The 19796-nt window shown below is 28.7% G+C and overlaps 2 protein-coding genes across 2 annotated transcripts; both read left to right on the top strand.

Annotated features, from left to right (window-relative positions):
* Positions 1-2117: 2117 nt before the first annotated feature.
* On the top strand, positions 2118-3564 carry LOC109811569 (serine/threonine-protein kinase PBS1-like). The gene has a single exon (XM_020375351.3). It carries the CDS (start codon positions 2254-2256, stop codon positions 3343-3345), a length of 1092 nt encoding a protein of 363 aa, XP_020230940.1. The 5' UTR covers positions 2118-2253; the 3' UTR covers positions 3346-3564.
* Positions 3565-12330: 8766 nt separating this feature from the next.
* LOC109811515 (NAC domain-containing protein 73) lies at positions 12331-16164 on the top strand. Its single transcript, XM_020375276.3, has 4 exons — positions 12331-12490; positions 12703-12885; positions 13015-13204; positions 15331-16164. The coding sequence occupies exons 2-4, from the start codon at positions 12724-12726 to the stop codon at positions 15942-15944; spliced, it is 966 nt and encodes a 321-aa protein (XP_020230865.1). The 5' UTR covers positions 12331-12490; positions 12703-12723; the 3' UTR covers positions 15945-16164.
* Positions 16165-19796: the final 3632 nt, after the last annotated feature.

The following is a 19796-nucleotide window of genomic DNA, read 5'->3' as shown; positions in this document are numbered from 1 at the left end:
CGGGCCGTTCTCATTTAGGAACGGGCCGTTCTGGTTCCCGGAACGGGTCGTTCCAATTTCAGAACGGGCCGTTCCAGACCAATCAAAGGAGTTTTAATTTGTAATATTTCATTTGCAATATGAATGAGAATACAAAGAATTTATTTGCTCCCAATTTATGCCTTTTGTTCTTAACAATATATGCTCCCACCCACCTCAACACAAACGAGGAATCCATAATTAGTGGATGCATCAAACAAAAATAAGAATAGATTAATGACTCCATACATATCTTTAGTAAACCAACCTTTCTCTGGGTTACTTTATATTATAGACATTAACAGCAGTGTAACAGAAGTTCCTAATTTTATAGACATATAAAACGTGTTTGGATAACTTTTACGTAAACATTTCTAAGAGAAAAAGAAATTATAAATTAAAATCAACTTATGCCATAAGTTAAAAATATTTTTTTATTAAATTTAATTTGATAGAGATTTTATAAATTTACCTGTATATATAAATTAATTTTAAATTATAGAAAAACTTTTTTCCCCTATATTTTCTCACAGCAGAGTTTATAGATAAATTTATCACAATAGACTCATAAACTCATAATATCGTTTTAGCACGTGAATTATATAAAATAAATGTTTATAATTAAGTTTTAATAATAAACATTTTTAATTTATAATTACATTATTATAATTAGAATTATAATAAATACATTTTAAATTTATATAAAAAAAATAAATTTAATATAAGATTATTTTTAAATTAAAGTAAATAAACAGTTAAGAAAAATATGCAAATAAAGTTAAAATGAAGGTAGTTTGAGACTTGATATGTATGCAATGTATCTCCCAAGAAGAAATGAGGGAGAGTACTGTTAAGAATTTAATTGAGAGAATAAGAATTTCATTCTCTAAATTAACGATCCAAATTTATAGTATTTTTTTTTATCACTATTCCAATTTATAGTAAAGATAATATTATTGGAAAAGTTTCATAAAATTAATAAAAGAAAGTCACATTCAGTGCACATTCAAATGATCTTGTAAAAGAATCAAAGATGGTTGTCTGTATGATAGAAAGATGTAATACAAAAGTCTAGAAAGATTAATCATATCTTGATATATAATTATAAACCACTCATTAAGCAAAAAGGGAAAAAAAAAAAAAGAAGGTCCGAGATGATAATTAAGTATCGGGAGGGGAAACTTAATTTGGTAGAAAACATATATACCTCATACGAGATAGGTATTCTTTTAAAGTGAATTTTGTATTATAATTGATCTCATCCATCCAAGACCATAAAACTGATAAGTGAAAGTTTTTGTAATCCTCTTACAGAAATTAAAATATATTTTTGTATAATTAAAAAAGCTTTTTTAAAAAATTATATATATATATATATATTCTTCACTGAAATTAATCATATTCAAATATAATTATTATGAATAGCATAATTTTTAAAAATATTTAACATAATTTTATATCTAAAATTGAATTTAAAATTATTAATTAAGTCAGAACAATTTCATGTTATTGATAACCTACAAAGAAGAAATTTATAGGCTTACTTTTCAGTAATTTGAATATTTTTACGAACTAGAAATATCATGTGGTTTTTTTAGGGGAAAAAAATGAAATATCGCATGGTTTTACCTCATCCACAAACATTAAATGTTTTTTTACGTTAACGTTCTTTTATTCTTACAAACATTTTCCATTTTTACCAAAAAGGTGAGTTGGAATCTGTTACGTAAAGACTTTATTAGGAAGTCATTTATAAATTAGATCCAAACATGTTTCAAGTGCAAGATGGGTTTCCATAATCTTTTACTCCATCTTATTGATATTTTAACACTTCAATATTCGTATGTACACTATATATTAAACTATATGAATTATTTATATAATATATTTTTGTAAAACATGTAACAATATAATTTTTTTAATCTTCCTCTGTTTCGTTAACTATTTTATCTCTCTTTTTTATTTTCCTCCTTTGGTACATCTGACTAAATACAAATTTAAAAGTATTTTTAAAGATTTTTTATAAGAAAATATTTTTTAATTCTGATAGAAAAACTCTTATATGTATAGAACTTTATAATAGAAATAGAAATTTATTGTGAATGATATGAGAGGTAGAGGTGGCAGCTATGAACTACCACAACTAATCTGACCGATCTATCCATCCACCCGTAGTTGTCAACTTTTTTCTTTTTCAACTCTTGGCTTTGAAATCTAAGGAAGGAACGCAGTGACATGTATATATATTATATATATAACCTTGTTTCACAAACCAAACCATTGAATCCTCCATCTTCAGCAGCAAAAAAAATGAACCACGTTGAGCACATCGCTTACGATGTGGTGATGATCACTCTATCCATATCTCTCATCGTTCTTGGAATCATCCTCTTCCTGGCTTGCAAGAAGAAGCCCGTTGAATCAGAAGAAACACTCCCCGTGAAGCTTTGTGCTGGTGCATACCCCTTGACGGAAATCGACGCCGCCACCGACGGCTTCAACCAAAGAAGAATCATTGGGCAGGGTCGCTTAGGAACAGTGTACGCAGGAAGACTAGAGAAAGAAGAACAAGTGGTAGCCGTGAAAAGGATTCACCCTTTTCTTGTGTTGAGCAATATTAATGCAGGGTTTAGTTTCTCATCCGTGTTGAAGTGGCTCTCCCTGGCTCAACACCCCAACGTGGTTCCGATCATAGGGTTCTCGGAAGCACCGGGTGAGAGGGTTATTGTGATGGAGTTGGTGCACATGGCGAGCTTGGAGTTCTACCTGCATCAGAACCCTGATGGGGCTTCGCTTTTGGATTGGAACAAGAGGTTGAGGATCGCGGCTGGAGCAGCTAGAGGGCTTCAATATTTGCATGAGGTTGTGGCGCCAAACATTGTGCATGGGTGTGTCAAGTCCTCTAATATTCTGATTGATGTAAACTTTTGTGCCAGGATTTGTGACTATGGTCTTAACTTTTTGGCACCTGCGGAGAAGAGAGGGGTGGTGGGGTATGTGGATGATGAGTATTGGAGTGAGAGAAGAAGGGGTGGTGGAGCTTCCAAGGAGAGTGATGTTTATGGGTTAGGAGTGGTGCTGTTGGAGCTTTTGAGTGGGAAAGGGTGTGAGGGAGGGGCCTTGGTCAACTGGGCATTGCCTTTGATCAGGGAAACCTCTTTTACTCAACTTTTGGATCCTAGGTTGCTCATTCCTTCTCATATTAATCCTCTTGTTAGATTAGCCAAAGTTGCTTCTGCCTGTGTTGCCAATCCCAGGAAATGTAGGCCTTCTGTGCCACAAGTTGCAGCCATTTTGAACAACTTAGAAAAACAAGTCTGCCTCTGATTCATTTCAATCATCATCATGTACAGTCACACAATCGTTTTTCGTGGCTCGCTGAATTTCCTATTAATATATGGGGATGAAATCATGAAAGTTACCTTTTCTATTATCTCCTTTTTTCTAAACTCTTGGTTTCCACTTTCCATCAGTTTTTTATGTGTGTATCACTATATGTACCCATTTTTTCCAGATTGTGATTACGTAGTCATACAAAGTTGTACATGTTCAAATCTTAACGTCAATGTTTTTTTTTTCTTTCCCAATTTAGTTTATAGAAAGCTTTATGACGGCCCTAACAAAAATGTGGCAAAAACATTAGGAAATAAATAAAATTCATTGTAAAGTGGTCTAATTCAACTATCCCGGGCCACCATTTTTAATAATTGGGCCTTCCTCGTCAAAGATTAGAGCGAGACCCAAAGTTTTCCGCCTTCGGTATATGTTTGGGCCATGGGATGGTGTGGTACAATGCAAACGATTCACGGACTCAAATCTAACTATTTTGTTGCGCAGGGCATATAAATTTTTTCATAAATATTTTTAGAAGAAAATAAAATATAAATAAATAAGTTTTTCTAAATACTAAAATTATCTTATCTATAAGTTAATTTTAAAATTAAATATGTGCGGGTCTCAAAATTACCTTATATAAAAAGTTAATTTGCTGAAGTTTTTTATATTAATTTTTTTAAAACTAATTTTAATTTACAAAGAAACTTATTTTAGCTCATAAAATAAAATATTTTACTTTTTTTTCCCTTTAAAAGTACTTAAAAAGAAATCTATAGAAATAAAAAAATTTCTCTTTTATTTAAGAATAGAAGTTGCATGATAATAGAATTGCCGGAAGCGCGGACTTTATGATATTGTGGCGTGTGAACTACAGCTATTGTTTGGGTATGAAATACAACTATTGATTAAAATCCTAAACTAAAATCCTAAACATTTTCATTCCATTTTTTAATAGACTGAAAATATCTTTTACCGAAACTAACTATATTCAAGTTTAGTAAGATATATTATGATAATAAAATTCTCTTTCTAAATATTTGATATAATTATATTTTAAATTTTTAATACCATTACATGTTTAAAATTTAAAATCAAAATTATTGATTAAATTAAAATAACTTTATATTAGTTTAGGGTTTTCATTCTATATTGGTAGTATTATTTTCATTCTATATGAACAGTAGATCAATTGCCACATAACAGCCAGTCAGCCACACTCTAGAAAATCTGAGATGTTAAAGTCATAGGAATATAAGGTAGGCTTTTTCTTCTAGAGTATTTTTTTAGCATATATATAAATAAAAGTATGTTTGTGTTTTTCGTTGTTTTTTATTAGTTAAAAAGCATTGCTTAATCACGTTAGCATTTAGTGTTAAATTATTATTTTTAATTATCAATAGTTTATTTTAAAAATGTTAAAAAATTAATTTCTAATAAATATGGTAAACAAAATATTAAATTAAATAAAAAGTTAAGAGAACTCATAAAAATTATCCTCATGAAAAATAATCTCTAAAAACATTTCCAGATAAGATAATCGTTTGTATTTAATTAATATAAAAAATTGATTTAATTTATTCTTTAGTTTCTAAATATTAAAATTTGTTATTTAATTTTAAAGAAATGTTTAATATTACATTTTTATACACTAATCAAATTAATAAAATTGAATAAAAAGATTGCATTAGATTTTTTTTAAAAAAATTAAAATATAAAATTTGAAAAATCAGAATTTTTCATTTTTTATTTTTGTAATAACCTGTCATAATCTCTACACTTAATTGTTCAATTATTACCAATAAAAAACATACGAGTTTTTACCTAAGGTTAACATACATACAATTTTTGAATATATAATTGGTAATATATGCATATATGTACAAGTATTTCATTAATAATTGAAAAACTATACAAGTATTTCATTAATAAATGAAATACTATACAAGTATATATGTATATACATAATCCAAAAGAAACAACTATAGGAACCCAGGTTGTTAGTCATGTAATACTGTAACACCTTCACAAAAGTTACAACAAACTACATTGCCATCTAGCATGACTCTCACTCTCCAAGTGCCTCCAGCCTAACTTGCCTTACTCCCATGTAAACATGATTATCACAGTTCAACCACAAGGAAACATGTAAGAGTAAACTACTATACACAAGAGTAACCATACAACAAGTATAGAAGTAATACTACTATACTACCGACAATAACATGTAAACCACACCACATACACCTCATGGTCTACAACTTAGCATTTTAACAAAACATCTCACATGGCATTCAACAACTTACAAAGGAAGCAACTTAACACCATATGATTATTTCATATATTGCCATATCAATGCCATTCCAAAATATAGTCAGTTGAGCAAATAAACAATACCACAATCAATACTATGCCTTTCTAGTACTCCATTAGGGACTAAGTTTTTGATCTTGTATCTTACTCGATTAGTCACTTTATACACATATGGCTAGACTTTGTCCACATACTATTCAACATTGGTCACTTGTAGTCGTTATGCCTTGATGTGGCCCACATACTGCATTAACTAAGATCTTAGATGAGACTTAACAATCCACTTCAAGATACAACTATCCAAGAAGGGTTTTCGACAAATTAGGCTTTCAAAGCACCACATCAATATTCTCATAATGAGATATCAAACTTTCAAAAATTATCATCTCCTTTAATCTTAAGTCAATCAATATAGCCTGCTTAAATGCCTAAAACATTCTTAGCATCATCACCTCAACATTTAACAGTTCAAGAACATAACATGCATAAATGTTTAAAGCATTTTCAACATCAACACCTCAACAAATCAACAATTATTCATCTATATGCATTATCCCATATCAATGCATATAGAACTAATAACATTAATCAACATACAACATGTCATAGATTCACTAACCTATTCATGTTTGCCATTTTATCAAACAAACAACAAGTTTTCATAAGGCAATCCACACCTTGTGCCTAACGCCATTGAGACAAGAGTTCTACGTCTCGTCCATGCTCAACACCATTCAATTCAACCTGTGTCTGATGTGGATGAGATCAAAGATCCCCTAGGACAATCACACTTGGTGTGGCTAAACTTAAACCTAGCCTCATTTCAAGCAGAGATGATTCTTTCTCTTCATGCACGACATCACTCTATTGACACCCAACACCACTTAAGTAAAGAGCTATATCTTAATCACGCTGGACACCACACAACTTGGGACTCAACATTACAAAGTTAGAGGTAATTATCTCCCCTCATGTTCAACGCCATTCAACCCATGCTCGGCTTGATCATGTCAAAGGTTTTTCTCTTTCTCCACACCTAGTACTACCAATCCTGTGCCTGGTACTACTAATCTTGGGCCCGATGTGAGTAAGATAGAGAATCCCTGATTTGAGTCGTGCTTGACGCCATTAAGGTACGCTCGTGCGTGATAGTGAATTATGCACTTGGCAACTTTACAAATTGGCTTAAAACCACCTAAAAGTCAAACAAATCAAGCACGTAATACAAGATATCATACATATACATCACTCATAACCCATTTTGCACAAGAAATTCAACATGCGACAACAAATGAAATCAGTCACCAAAATTCACCTTCACAAACTCAAAATATCAAATTTCCATAACTCAATCATTCACTTCAAATTCAACCAACATAGTAATGTTTAAATGAATATAAATCAACTTACAAATCAACAATCTAGCAAAATCCAAATTCTAGCTTCATTTATTTCATATTCGAAGAGAACGAGAAAGAAGGAAGAAGAAGTGACTTCCATCTAGACTCACAACAAAACAACAAGAAGTAGGGTTTCGAAACTTTAGAGCTATTCTCACTACAATCTTTTTAAGATTCCCTAAAAAATGAGTTTATAGAGTTCAAATTTCAAAAGAACCTTACTTACATTTTCCTCATAATCAAACTAAACATCTGCTAAAAGAAACCCTCTGGATCTCCAAAACTCACAAAAAGAATTTAATTCTCAAAGTTTCTAAATAACAAATAGCAATACACCACAACCCATGATTATTAAAAAAAAATAACAATAATTAACAAAAATACTGTATTACAATTTTTGTTCGTTGTTTTATCATTTAGTTTCGTATACCAATATTCAAATAAATTAAAAGCTTATTCCGTAAAGAAGTTTCTTAAATAGAAAAGTAGGTTAATAAATCTAAATTTATATTTATATCAAACATACTAAAACATTTAAATAGATTTTTTCGATGTGTAAATGTTTGAATATTATACGTAGATAATATCAAACTATTAAATTAAAAAGTTAACATAATAATAATAATAATAATAATAATAATAATAATAATAATAATAATAATAATAATAGTAATAAAAATTTAAATACGTCAGGTTGTGAGATTTAAATAGGGTTTTAGTTGCAGTTTGTGAGATTTAAAAAGGGTTTTAGTTGACTTGAAATATATTCTTTTAACTAAATAGACTTTTTAAAATAATCACCTGACCTATATTTAGTAAATCAACCTAATCTATCTAAGCTTGATTAACCAATGAGTAGTTCAACCTTCTTTTCTTCTTCTTCTTCTTCTTCTTGTGTATATTCTTCGCTTTCCGCCCGTACATTCCCTTGGTCTCTAAGAAACCCAGATAGTGACAAAAATTACGATTATTCGAAGTGTTAGATAATATGAACACTAACAAAATAATCACTATATACAATATCATTATTGTCTCTGTACAGAAAAATTCCTGGGTGACTTGGGAGTTAGTTAAAGGATAATTTACAAATAATATATTCCTTTAACTCACTCGTACTTTTTAAAAGATAAAATATGATGGCTTAGTGAGCATTGAAATAGAATACTTTAAATATAATGCCAGTAAATTTGTATTGACTAAGAGACTTGTTCTTATACATAAAAAGTAATTTCTATTGATTAAGAGATCGATTTGTTCTTAAACATAAAAAAGTCTCATATTTATGTTTATAGATGTGTTCAATTGATTTAAATTTAGGTAAAATTTCAATCCAAATCAATTAAATTTAATTGATTTGGATTGATTTAAGTCTTACAATTTTTTTTAATCTGAATTAAACTAATTTAATGTTGATTGGAATTAATCTAATTTTAAATTATTGAATATTTAATTATTTTTAAAAAATAAAATTAAAAAAAATATACTTTTTCTTAAAGTAAATAATTTTTTTAATATTAACTAAATTAATACATTGTCAAAAATTAATTAAATTAATAGATTCGTAATATAACTTCTTTTAATTTATTTTCTTAATTTATTTAAGGATTTTAAATACATTATAATGTATGAAAATGATATTTAATATATTGTAATATAATTTTTCTTAATTTTTTTAAATATTCAAAAAAATAAATGAAAAAAATTTAATATTATAACACGAAAATATATTTAAAATAATCAAAAATTCATACATATTAATTATTAATTAAATAAAAATAAAAATATATAAATTAATTATTTTTAATTCAAATTTTAAATGACTTAATCTAATATCTGAACTAATCAATATTAAATTTAATTAATTTAATTTAAGTTGAATTCAAATAAAAAATAAATTTAAATCAATTTAATTAATTTAATTCAAATTATTAAGTTCATCGCATTGATGAGATCCCATAAACACTACACATTTATAAGAATCAAGACCAATAATAATATATAAATATTAATTTTTTTAAAACATATTTTTAGGATAAAAGTGTAATAGTTTGCCGAATATGATAAAAGTAAAGATACCAACGGACTTAATATAAAGAACATTACAACATCATTACATATTATTACCGTTTTATATATCATAATTATTATCATACATATCATTTAAAAATCTTAAGATGAATCATACATGGTTATAAAGATTCACATATACCAAATAAAATGTAATATACGATTAGACATCAAACAATAATTAATTTTTGCAGAGTGGTCAATTTCTTAGAAAAATTAGTTATCGTAACAAATAAATATGAAAAACAGTGATACAAGGATCTGTATGTTATGTTATTTTTTTGCATGTAGGTATTTATCTTCTTTTTAGTTGGGAATGTTAGGTAGCGTTGGGAAAATTATTTAGCAATTTTTTTTAGGATTAATATTTTTAAAAAAATAAAAATTGTGAATATGATACTTTTTGTGTTTAATACAAATTTAAAAAATAATATTTTGACCTTAATATTTTTATGAAAGTGACATTTTTATGTTTTGCTCAACTTTATTTTTTATAATTAATTAATTAAAGGTGAATATAATTGCTTCCCAATGATATGGGGATGAGAGTTATCTTATAATCCAATTTTTATGAGTTTTTTTTTTAATATTTTTTTATGTGGTGTAGACAAATAATATGTAGAATTATATCTCGACTATTATCAAATGTGTGTTATACATACTACTCTCTAATTTAATCAATTGTTCTAATATACGTACTTTACTTTTTCTCTCTCTCTCTTTCTTTTCATTTTTTTAAAACCTTAATTAAAATATAAATATATAATATGTTAAATTACACTCACTTAGTGTAACTTACATGTATTTTAAAACAAATCAAAATTTAACTTGTTAAAATATCATATATTCTAAAAGAAACAAATTAGTGTATGCTAAATTTTTTTTTGCAAAATTTGCTACGTTAGATGTACTTTTTTTTTTTTTAATTTTAAAAAAAGTGTTTTAACAAGTTACACCTTGAAGGCATTTTAAGGATTGTCCCACAATGGTAACATTAATTGATTAAATTTATTTGTTCTAACCAACTAAGATTTCAGATTAAATATTAAGAATTTTAAAAATTGATAATTAACTATTATGTAAATCTAAACTTTTATTTTTTTTTTATAAATATTTTAAGGGAACAAGAAACATAACTTGTTAAAATACTTGTTCTATATGTAATTTTTAAAATATTTTCTTTTGAACATTAAAAATATATGTGAACTCAATAACTTAAGTATAATCAGAAGAATTATATTATTTTTAGTAAATTTATGTAATCCAATTTAATTAAATTTAATTAATTTAAATTTTATATTTGTCACACTTAATCTAACCCCACCAAGAAACAATTATTTTGACAAAAATTAAATTAAATTATCGATAAGAATAATTTTTAAGTAAGTTTTATTTATTTATTTATTTGATTCTTGAGAAGAATAAATTTTTAATAAAATTTTATTTATTTATTGTTAAATTAAATTAATCTAAAACAAAATCTTAATAAACCCAATGAGTAATAAAAATCTGAAATGATTGGTAGTGACTGGTTCCCGATCTAATTCGGCGGAAAACATGAGAAACAAAAAATAAAAGAAAGAAGCTTAATGCCTAAGCTTCCTTCTTGTTGCGTCGCTTCTTAGAGAAGCTCACAATAAAGACGTGTCGGCGAATGCCACGTGGAAAATCTTAATTATGTTACTCTGTGTTCGCGTCTATTCTTCATACTTTGAACTCAACATCTAACATTCCAAATCAATTTATACTTCACAAAAGCATCCCTCCAACGTGACCTGTCACTTCTTCATCCCATCGAATAGAGAGAGAAACACTCTTATCCAAATTATCTAAAATATTATAAATAAATTTATGCATAAATTAGTTTTTTTATTTATAAAGAAATATATTTCATTTTCTCTTCTTACTTTTTTCCTAAAAGTATTTTTAGAAAATTTCATCCCATCGAATTCTTTATCTCTTATATATAATTTGATAAGTAATCGTATTTCTTAAGACTATAAAAAGTGTAGTTTAGTTGGTAATAATGGTTGTATCTTTTAAATATATAATGATGAGTTCAATTCTTAATTTATGTATATAGAAAAATATTTGTTATTAGAGATTAATCATTTAAATGCATTTAAAAAATGTTATATTTAACGAAAATTATAATAAAATCATGCTAACATTCGTGACTACAGCAATAACACGTTGAAAAGTATGTAATAATCTAGCATTCAAGGCAACGGATTCTAATTCAATAAGGCTTTGTGGTTGCATATCTGCACACGAGACACTAAGTGGAAACACATGAAATAAAATCACTTCGATTTCAGTCCTCTATTTAGCAAAATGGCTGCAATTACTCTATAAAAATACATTAATAATATTAAACGTTTTGTTAAAGAATTCTTTATTCTTTTAATTATCACCCTTAAGACAATACGTTTAACAAAATCGTTTGAATATCGTAACATGTTGTTGTGAAATTTTGAAAACATTTTCGTTGTTCTCGGCAGAAAATATACGTGGAATCTTTGTTTGCTGATTGGTATGAATGTGAAGGGAATTAAAAGGGGAAAGAGAGAGACTGACTAGATATGAAATCTACGTGAATCTTTTGTTAGTCGGCGAATATGTTTGTTCTTGTTTGAAAGACTTTTGAATATATACTTATAAAAGAAAAAAAATAAAATAAATTGTTGATAGAGTAGGATTAACTTACACGAGAAGTTGAATTGATTTTATAGGAAAGTTAAATGGTAAACGTATCCCTGATCATGTTACATTCTTGATCGGTTGGTTCGTATGTAGATGTCTTGATGTGTATGAACTATTTACATATCTTTCACAGCACTCAAATTTGACACTGCAGCTAATGAACTCCCTCTAGAGTGGTGAAACGTCCTTAGAACTTAGAAGAAGAATCAGGTTGCCCCGTTTCCACTCTTGCCACCACCTCTCTCCCATCTTTTTAACTCCAACGAACATTAATTTTAATTATGCTAAGAAAAGTTTTGATATTTTATGTATAATAGCGATACCCTTTTTAATTGCTTAATTAGGTAAAGTTCAATTAATTATTTTAACCTTACCCACGGAGAAAAAAAGTCTCCCTAACTAGGCCGCACTTATTCCGTGGTACAAGCGTATATACGAAAGCATAGCAAAACGTATGCTCCAAGCTACCCTTCTTATATATCTAGACCCAAACTTTATTTCTAACCTTTCTTTTATAATATATATATATCCTCTCTCTCTCTCTCTCTTTGTGAACAAGAGCCAACTAATTTGCGATTTCAATCATTGAATCATAGCATAGAGAACACACACAGAAGAAGAAGAAGAAGAAGGAAAAGTGCAAATTAATAAACCTGGTATGCATGATTAAATTCTCTAGATCTTTCAGCAACTAGAAGGTGATATGATTCAGAATATATAAACGAGTCCCAAAAAACACAAGCCACTTGCTTTACCTTTCTTCACCCTTTTCATCTCTATTTTCCGATTTTATTTATTTATTTTTTTAGTAAGAGGGTTTGGAAGAAAAAAGGGTTTTGTTTTGAGATATATGTGCATGTGCATATAGGAGATTAACTAACACAAAAAGATGACATGGTGCAATGACTCTGATGAGGAGAGGGGCTTTGAATCAATCACGCCAACTATGACTGTTACTCCTAACACTGATGATGCTCCCATAAAACTCACCGAAGAAATTCGAACCATAACATGCCCCTCGTGCGCCCATAACATTGATTTCAAAGATCAGGTACTATATAAATTAAGGTTTCTAATACCCTCAAATATTTTGTGCTTTTATCTATTAATTAGTTGCTTATGTACGTTTATGCACCAACCTTTAATTAGTTTGTGTTGTGTGTGATGAACTGTTTATAAGGGTGGAATTCATGACTTGCCGGGGTTACCAGCTGGAGTGAAGTTTGATCCGAATGACCAAGAAATACTAGAACATTTGGAGGCAAAAGTGAAGTCTGATGCATGCAAGCTTCATCCCCTTATTGATGAATTCATACCAACGCTTGAAGGGGAGAATGGGATTTGTTACACACACCCAGAAAAGCTACCAGGTGCTTTCTTTTTACTTTAATTATTTTTTGTCTAATTAGCATAGCTTAATTAGTTTTTTAATTAGATTAATATATATTGCATGCGATATACTTATCATTGAAATTCTCATTAACTGGGAGACACGTCTTGATGTGCACGATACCGCATGCATGAAATTAATTGTTTTAGCAATGGAAATGATTTATTTTTTTTCTTTGAAAAGGATCTCTAATCATAAGGCGGTTGAAAATGACACCGGAACATATTTTATGCACTCTATTTAAAATGAGATCTCAAAAATTAATGTTTTTGGTTTTAAATGGCCTTTATATGTAAACATTCTTCTTATGTTTAGAGAGACAAAAGATTTCAAAATGGATTAGAAATTATGGTATGTGAAAGATGGGGATAAAAACAAACGGAAACCTTGAAATAAAAAAGTTGACCAGTCTAAACAATGATGCCTTTCTTGATTCGTTGTTCTTGCAATTGAAACGTAGCAAAGAAAACTTTCCTTTCTAGAGTCCTTGAATGTGTCAATCTTATTAGAAGATAAGTTGAAAGAAAGAAGCAAAGAGGAGCACGCATGCACCTCTTGTAAAATACACAACCAATTTGTTCAAGTATTTTGCAAGAAAGTGCTAGAGTTGGCAATGACTACCAAACTCAAAAGTGGCATCCTATCTTACATTAGCCATGTAGCAAGAGAAATGTAAATGTCAGCCCTTAATTAATTTTTCGAAATGCATTTTTTTATGTCATATTTCAACATGACACCAAATAGAGAGTTGTTGACTGTTGTCAGCGAATTGTATCAACACAAAATATGAGGTTGCTGCCTTGTTAGTACTCTTACTGGCAGCTTTCTCATTTTTTTTACTGGATTCTGGATACAACTCTTATAAACACACCACCCTTTTTTTTCTTCCACCGTATTTTCCCCTAATTTTCTTTTCTGTTACATATATTATTATTTTTTCTCTATTTTTTTAATCTTCTTTCTTTCACCCAATACACTCCCAAAATAAAATATGTATAATATATATATATATATATATATATATATATATATATATATATATATGTGTGTGTGTATGAGTCGGGATTTGTTAACTTTAGGATTAAATTTAAAAATTTATATCAAATCTTACATATTTAATAACCTTTTGTATAATGTAAAATTAGTCGATCTAATCATCGAATTGTGTAATACAATATTCAAGATTATGTATATTAAATTTTATATAATTTTAAAATTATTTAATAGTTCATCACATTATTTTATTTTAATGTATAATATGATATTTAAAATATATGTAAATATATATTTTTTGGATAATATATTTAGGAAAATTAAAATTGTGAGAAATTTGATATGCATAATTTAGAATATAATATCACATAATTCAACTACCGGATCACTTAAATTAATATTATATAAAAAGATATTAAATATGTAAGATTTTGTATAAATTTTTAGATTTACACCGATGTTAACAAATCCTGACTTTCTCTCCCTTTCCCTCTATATATGTGTATGTATATGATAACATTTTACATGTGAAAGAAATTAGTACAGATTTGGCTAAAATAATTCTTTTTTTCCCTATTTTAACTTATCTTTATCACGTACTTCATTAACCTTATATTTGAATCCGAAATAGAAGAATAATGCATCAACACCTTATTAATTAGTTTAAACATATCTTATTGACACTCATTAATTTTCTTCATCTCTAAATTTATATTACATCATATCATCTATGATATCTATATATACTTCTCTCTTTATCACTCTAGGTGTCAAGTCGACTATGGATGTCTATCCATTATTTTTCTCAGTAACATTCATCAATATAATGCTTTCTTAATTTTTATATAATTCATCTCCTTTTATTATGCATGTAGCTCCTCGGAACTCTTTAGATAATACAGTACGTAACTTCAGTGTTGGAAAAACTAATGATTCATTTTAATTATGAATCAGTATTTTAATATAGCAAAGGAAAAACTAATGATTCATTTTAATATAGCAAATCATGAATGTACTAGAACACTAACAGTTGATGTTTATCTCATCAACAACTACGAATACTTATTTTACCATTGCTCAGTATGTGAGAAATTGTTCTATGAAACAATGCAGGAGTTAGCAAAGATGGACAGATCCGCCACTTCTTTCACAGGCCTTCAAAAGCATACACAACAGGAACAAGGAAGAGAAGAAAGGTTCACACTGATGACGAAGGAAGCGAAACAAGATGGCACAAAACGGGCAAAACTAGAGCAGTCTTAGCTGGTGGTGCAGTAGTAAAAGGTTTTAAAAAAATACTAGTCCTCTACACCAACTATGGCAGGCAAAAGAAGCCTGAGAAGACCAATTGGGTGATGCATCAATACCATCTTGGCAGTAGTGAAGAAGAGAAAGATGGAGAATTAGTTGTTTCAAAGGTCTTCTACCAGACACAACCAAGACAAAGTGGTGGTTCCATTATCATAAAGGATCCGTACGAAAAAATTTTGAATGATGGAAGTAGCCACGGCCACAATACAATACCTAAAACTGCATCTCTTGTGGACTGCTACAATGCTCCTTACATAAATTATGATCATGTTCATGTGAGTCATAATAATAGGGAAAACTCCCCACAACTAATTATTCCAAGCTCGGTTGTTCAAGTTGATGGGACTTATTCAATTCGCCTAGCAATGGATGCAAACAAAGCAAGATTGGAAAGTAACACTGGGAAGAGTTTCTAGGTAGATCTAGCAGCATGCATTGACAATGATTTAGTTAGATGTCTTTCATATTGTTTCCATTACTAATTGCATGACAGTATTTAATTATATGTGGGATTAGAATGAAGTAATTCCAATGGTTGGAAAAATAAGTTGGCTTAAGATATATACGATGTGGTGGACTTTTCCATAATTGACCCTGGTTGAAGTTGAGACACAAAAGCAAGGTATATTTGCTGTATGTGGTTTGATTTTCACTAGTAGAAAATAAGTATATTACGTCACCCCTTTTACGTCGGAAATACGAAAATCCGACGTAAAAAAAATGCGGTGGCATTTTTGTAATTTTTGCGAACTTTTTTACGTCGCACCTGGTAAGGTCCGACGTAAAAAGTCCAATCTACGTCGCACCTTCCCAGGTGCGACGTAAAAAGTCCAATTTACGTCGCACCCTACCAGGTCCGACGTAAAAAAGACGCAAATTTGAATAAGAGAGCGCGAGGCACACCGCGCGCATTCACTTTTCATTTTTTTCTCTGTAAACCCTCTTCCTCTTCGTTGTGTAAATCCCTCCGCCTCCTACTCCTCTTCCTCTTCCTCTTCCTCTTCCTCTTCGTTGTGTAAGGTGTGATTTTTTTCTATCATTCAGTCTCCGTTCATACGACAAAAACAAGCAGTTTGCGTTCATACGACTAAATGTGTATTTTGAACTTATTATGTGTGTTTCTTTATATATTTTGAGTAGGAACAACCAGTGGCTGAAGCCAAGCCTGAGGAGAACAGAGAAGAGAAGCGATTCTGGGAAGAAAAGCGATTTCTGGGAGGAAAACGCAGAAGAAAAGCGATTTCTGGGAAGCAGAACGGACCGTTCTGCAAGGAGAACGGCCCGTTCTCCAAGCAGTATGGGCCGTTCTCCAAACAGAATGCCCCGTTCTGCAAGGAGAACGGGCCGTTCTCCAAGCAGAACGGGCCGTTCTGCTGCATTCATTTTTCTTTTTTTTTTTAAAAATTTTTACGATTTTTTACGTCGGACCTGGGTATGTCCGACGTAAATTTACGTCGGTTTTTGACCCCCGACGTAAATTTTACGTCTCCCGCTTCTACGTCGGACGTTTCCCTGACGTAAAAACCCCTAAATAACCGACGTAAAAAGGGTCTTTTGTACTAGTGTTTGATTTTAGTGTATATGTGTATTCGTAAAATGAATTTATATATATAAATGTTACAATAGTAGTAGGGTTATTGTTGATGTTTATTGACCACTAATCATACTATGTCAATATATATTTGTCTAGAATTGAACTTTTCGTTTCATCGCCCCCTCTCAATCCTGAATAAATTGCTGAGATGTTTCGTTATTATATTAATTATACATACATACATCTCAGCAACTTTATTGGGAAGTTTGTCCCCTTTAGTATATTTTCCTTTGGTCGTTTATACAATATATAGAACCTTCTTTTACTTTTAAAGGTTGATTGGAAAATAACATGCAGGTTGTAGATTCGTTCTTACTTATATTCCATGTTTATTATAGAAGGCTTTTTATTCTCTCTTACTTTTTTGAGTATCGAGTCTCTTTACCTGTGCGTATGTACTCTTTTCTCTTTTCTTCACAAATCACTGTTGTACTGTTTTTATATTATTAAATTTATATATTATAAAGATAAAATATTACATACATATCATTTATTTAGATAAATCAACTATATTAAACTAATTACGAGTCATATATATATATATATATATATATATATATATATATATATATTCTTAAACAATAGGTTTCCAATAATGACAAATTGAAACAAGAATATATTTTCATCAAACCATCCCCTCCTCCTAAATTTAAAATTTATCAAAAATAAATCTATCAAGCCTAACTTAATAATGATAATATTTTTTTATGAGTACATAATAATGATAATATTATGAATCTAGAAATAGTAGATTTTCATTATTTCTTTCACGATTAAATATCATTCTTGAAATAATTAAGGCTTTTTAAAAAAAAAAAATTCAAGAGCGGCTACTATATAAACTATCCAAAAAAAAATGTTTTCTTACCTCCATTGTCTAATTTAATTAAATACCTCAACAACAAAAAAAATTGATTACACTTTGTATTTCAAATTCTTCCACATTTCAAATTTAAAGAGCTATATATAAGGAGTTCGACTATTTATCTAATTGATTAATTATGTGTGCGCATTGCATTATATTTTGCACTTGTTCACACACACACACACACATATATATATATATATATATATATATATATATATATATATATATATATATATATATACAAAAATAATTTTATTTTTACAAATAAAACATTTATTTTCCTTGACTAGGTATGATATCATACTTTTAATCATCTTTTATGTAACAATAGGTCAAATAATTTTAAATAAAAGTGTAAAATTTCTTATTATTTGTATTTTTTATTATTATATTTTTCAACTTACTCAGATGAGGTTACAGATTTAATTTTCATTTATAATCAATATTAAAAAATTATACTATTGACTGATCAAAAATTATTTTATGTATAAAATTTAAAATAATTATTATAAAATCTATATGATATATAATAAGTAATTAGATAAAAATTAATATAAAAAATATCTTTATATTTTGAGTACATATGTCCTAATTAAATTCTAATGTTATTACCAGGACTACACGCATTGAATGGTCTACATAAGAGCATTTTTCTTTCTTTCTCCCCAAGCAACTAGTTGAGATATGATCCTGTTAATATCATATAACATAATCATTATCCACTAACTTATTGACTAAGGTCAAGTACCGTTGTACCAATAGCTTGCGCGAAAAGAAAAAGAAAATGTGAAACTTTGAATAAAAAAATTTGGAAAGCGCGTACTTCATAGATCATATCCCCTACGTACGTCTAGAACTAATATATAAATTAAGTACAAACAACATAAAGGGTAAAATATATAATTTCAATCCACAAGTTCAAAACTTTTTCTTAATGAATTATATCACGTAATCAATGAACTTACGCAATACTTTTTAGTTTAATGTTGGTATAATTTTAAGTTAATTATTATAAAAATTAACATATAGGACAGCTTGTTATTAAATGATATATAAAAAAAGAGTAATGCTATATATTCTGAATTGTTCGAAATTTTCTCCGAACACAAGATTTAAGTTGGTCAAGTTACACATTTGATTTTTTAAAAATTTTAAACATTCGAGGATTTTTCGGATTTCAAATTCAGAAGATTTAACATTTTTATAAAAAAAAATTACTAAGTATACATATAAACTATATTTACTCATAAATTTATCTATTTATTATGCAAATGTAATTTCTCTTTCGTAATTTGAATGTTTATCCAACAAACTTATCAAAAGCACGTCCTAGCTATTGCTCCAGTCTAAAGAGAATAATTAGATCCTGAAAATTTCTCATTATGGACTGTCATTAGTTGTCTATTTTTATTTATGAAAAGTAAGTTGACTATAAGTTGTAAACATGTATGAAACCTAACAATGTTGGTGGTAATTGTAATATTAATAGTAGATACACTATGCATGCTTTCAACTGAGTTAAGACTTCCTCATCTAGCATTCGCCTATGATGGAAAAGAATCAAACTTGTTACGTACGGTTCTTTTTCTTAATATTATTATTTGGCTAGATTCTCTCCAATTGTTCTCTTTGTGATATTGTCCAATGAGTTGCTTGCTGTGAAGAAACCATGAAACAACATATAAAAATAGTGTGGAAAATATTAAAAGGTGAATTATGAATCTACCTAAGACAAATTCTACGACAGGAGAGTTAAACATATTTGTTATCGTAAATCATTTGATATATTAATATCCTAATTAATAG

The sequence above is a fragment of the Cajanus cajan genome, chromosome 1 (assembly GCF_000230855.2).
Source record: "Cajanus cajan strain Asha chromosome 1, NIPB_CcT2T_4, whole genome shotgun sequence".
Classification (NCBI taxonomy): Eukaryota; Viridiplantae; Streptophyta; class Magnoliopsida; order Fabales; family Fabaceae; genus Cajanus; species Cajanus cajan.
Note: the sequence above shows the minus strand (reverse complement) of the source record. Positions and strands in the feature narration are given on the sequence as shown.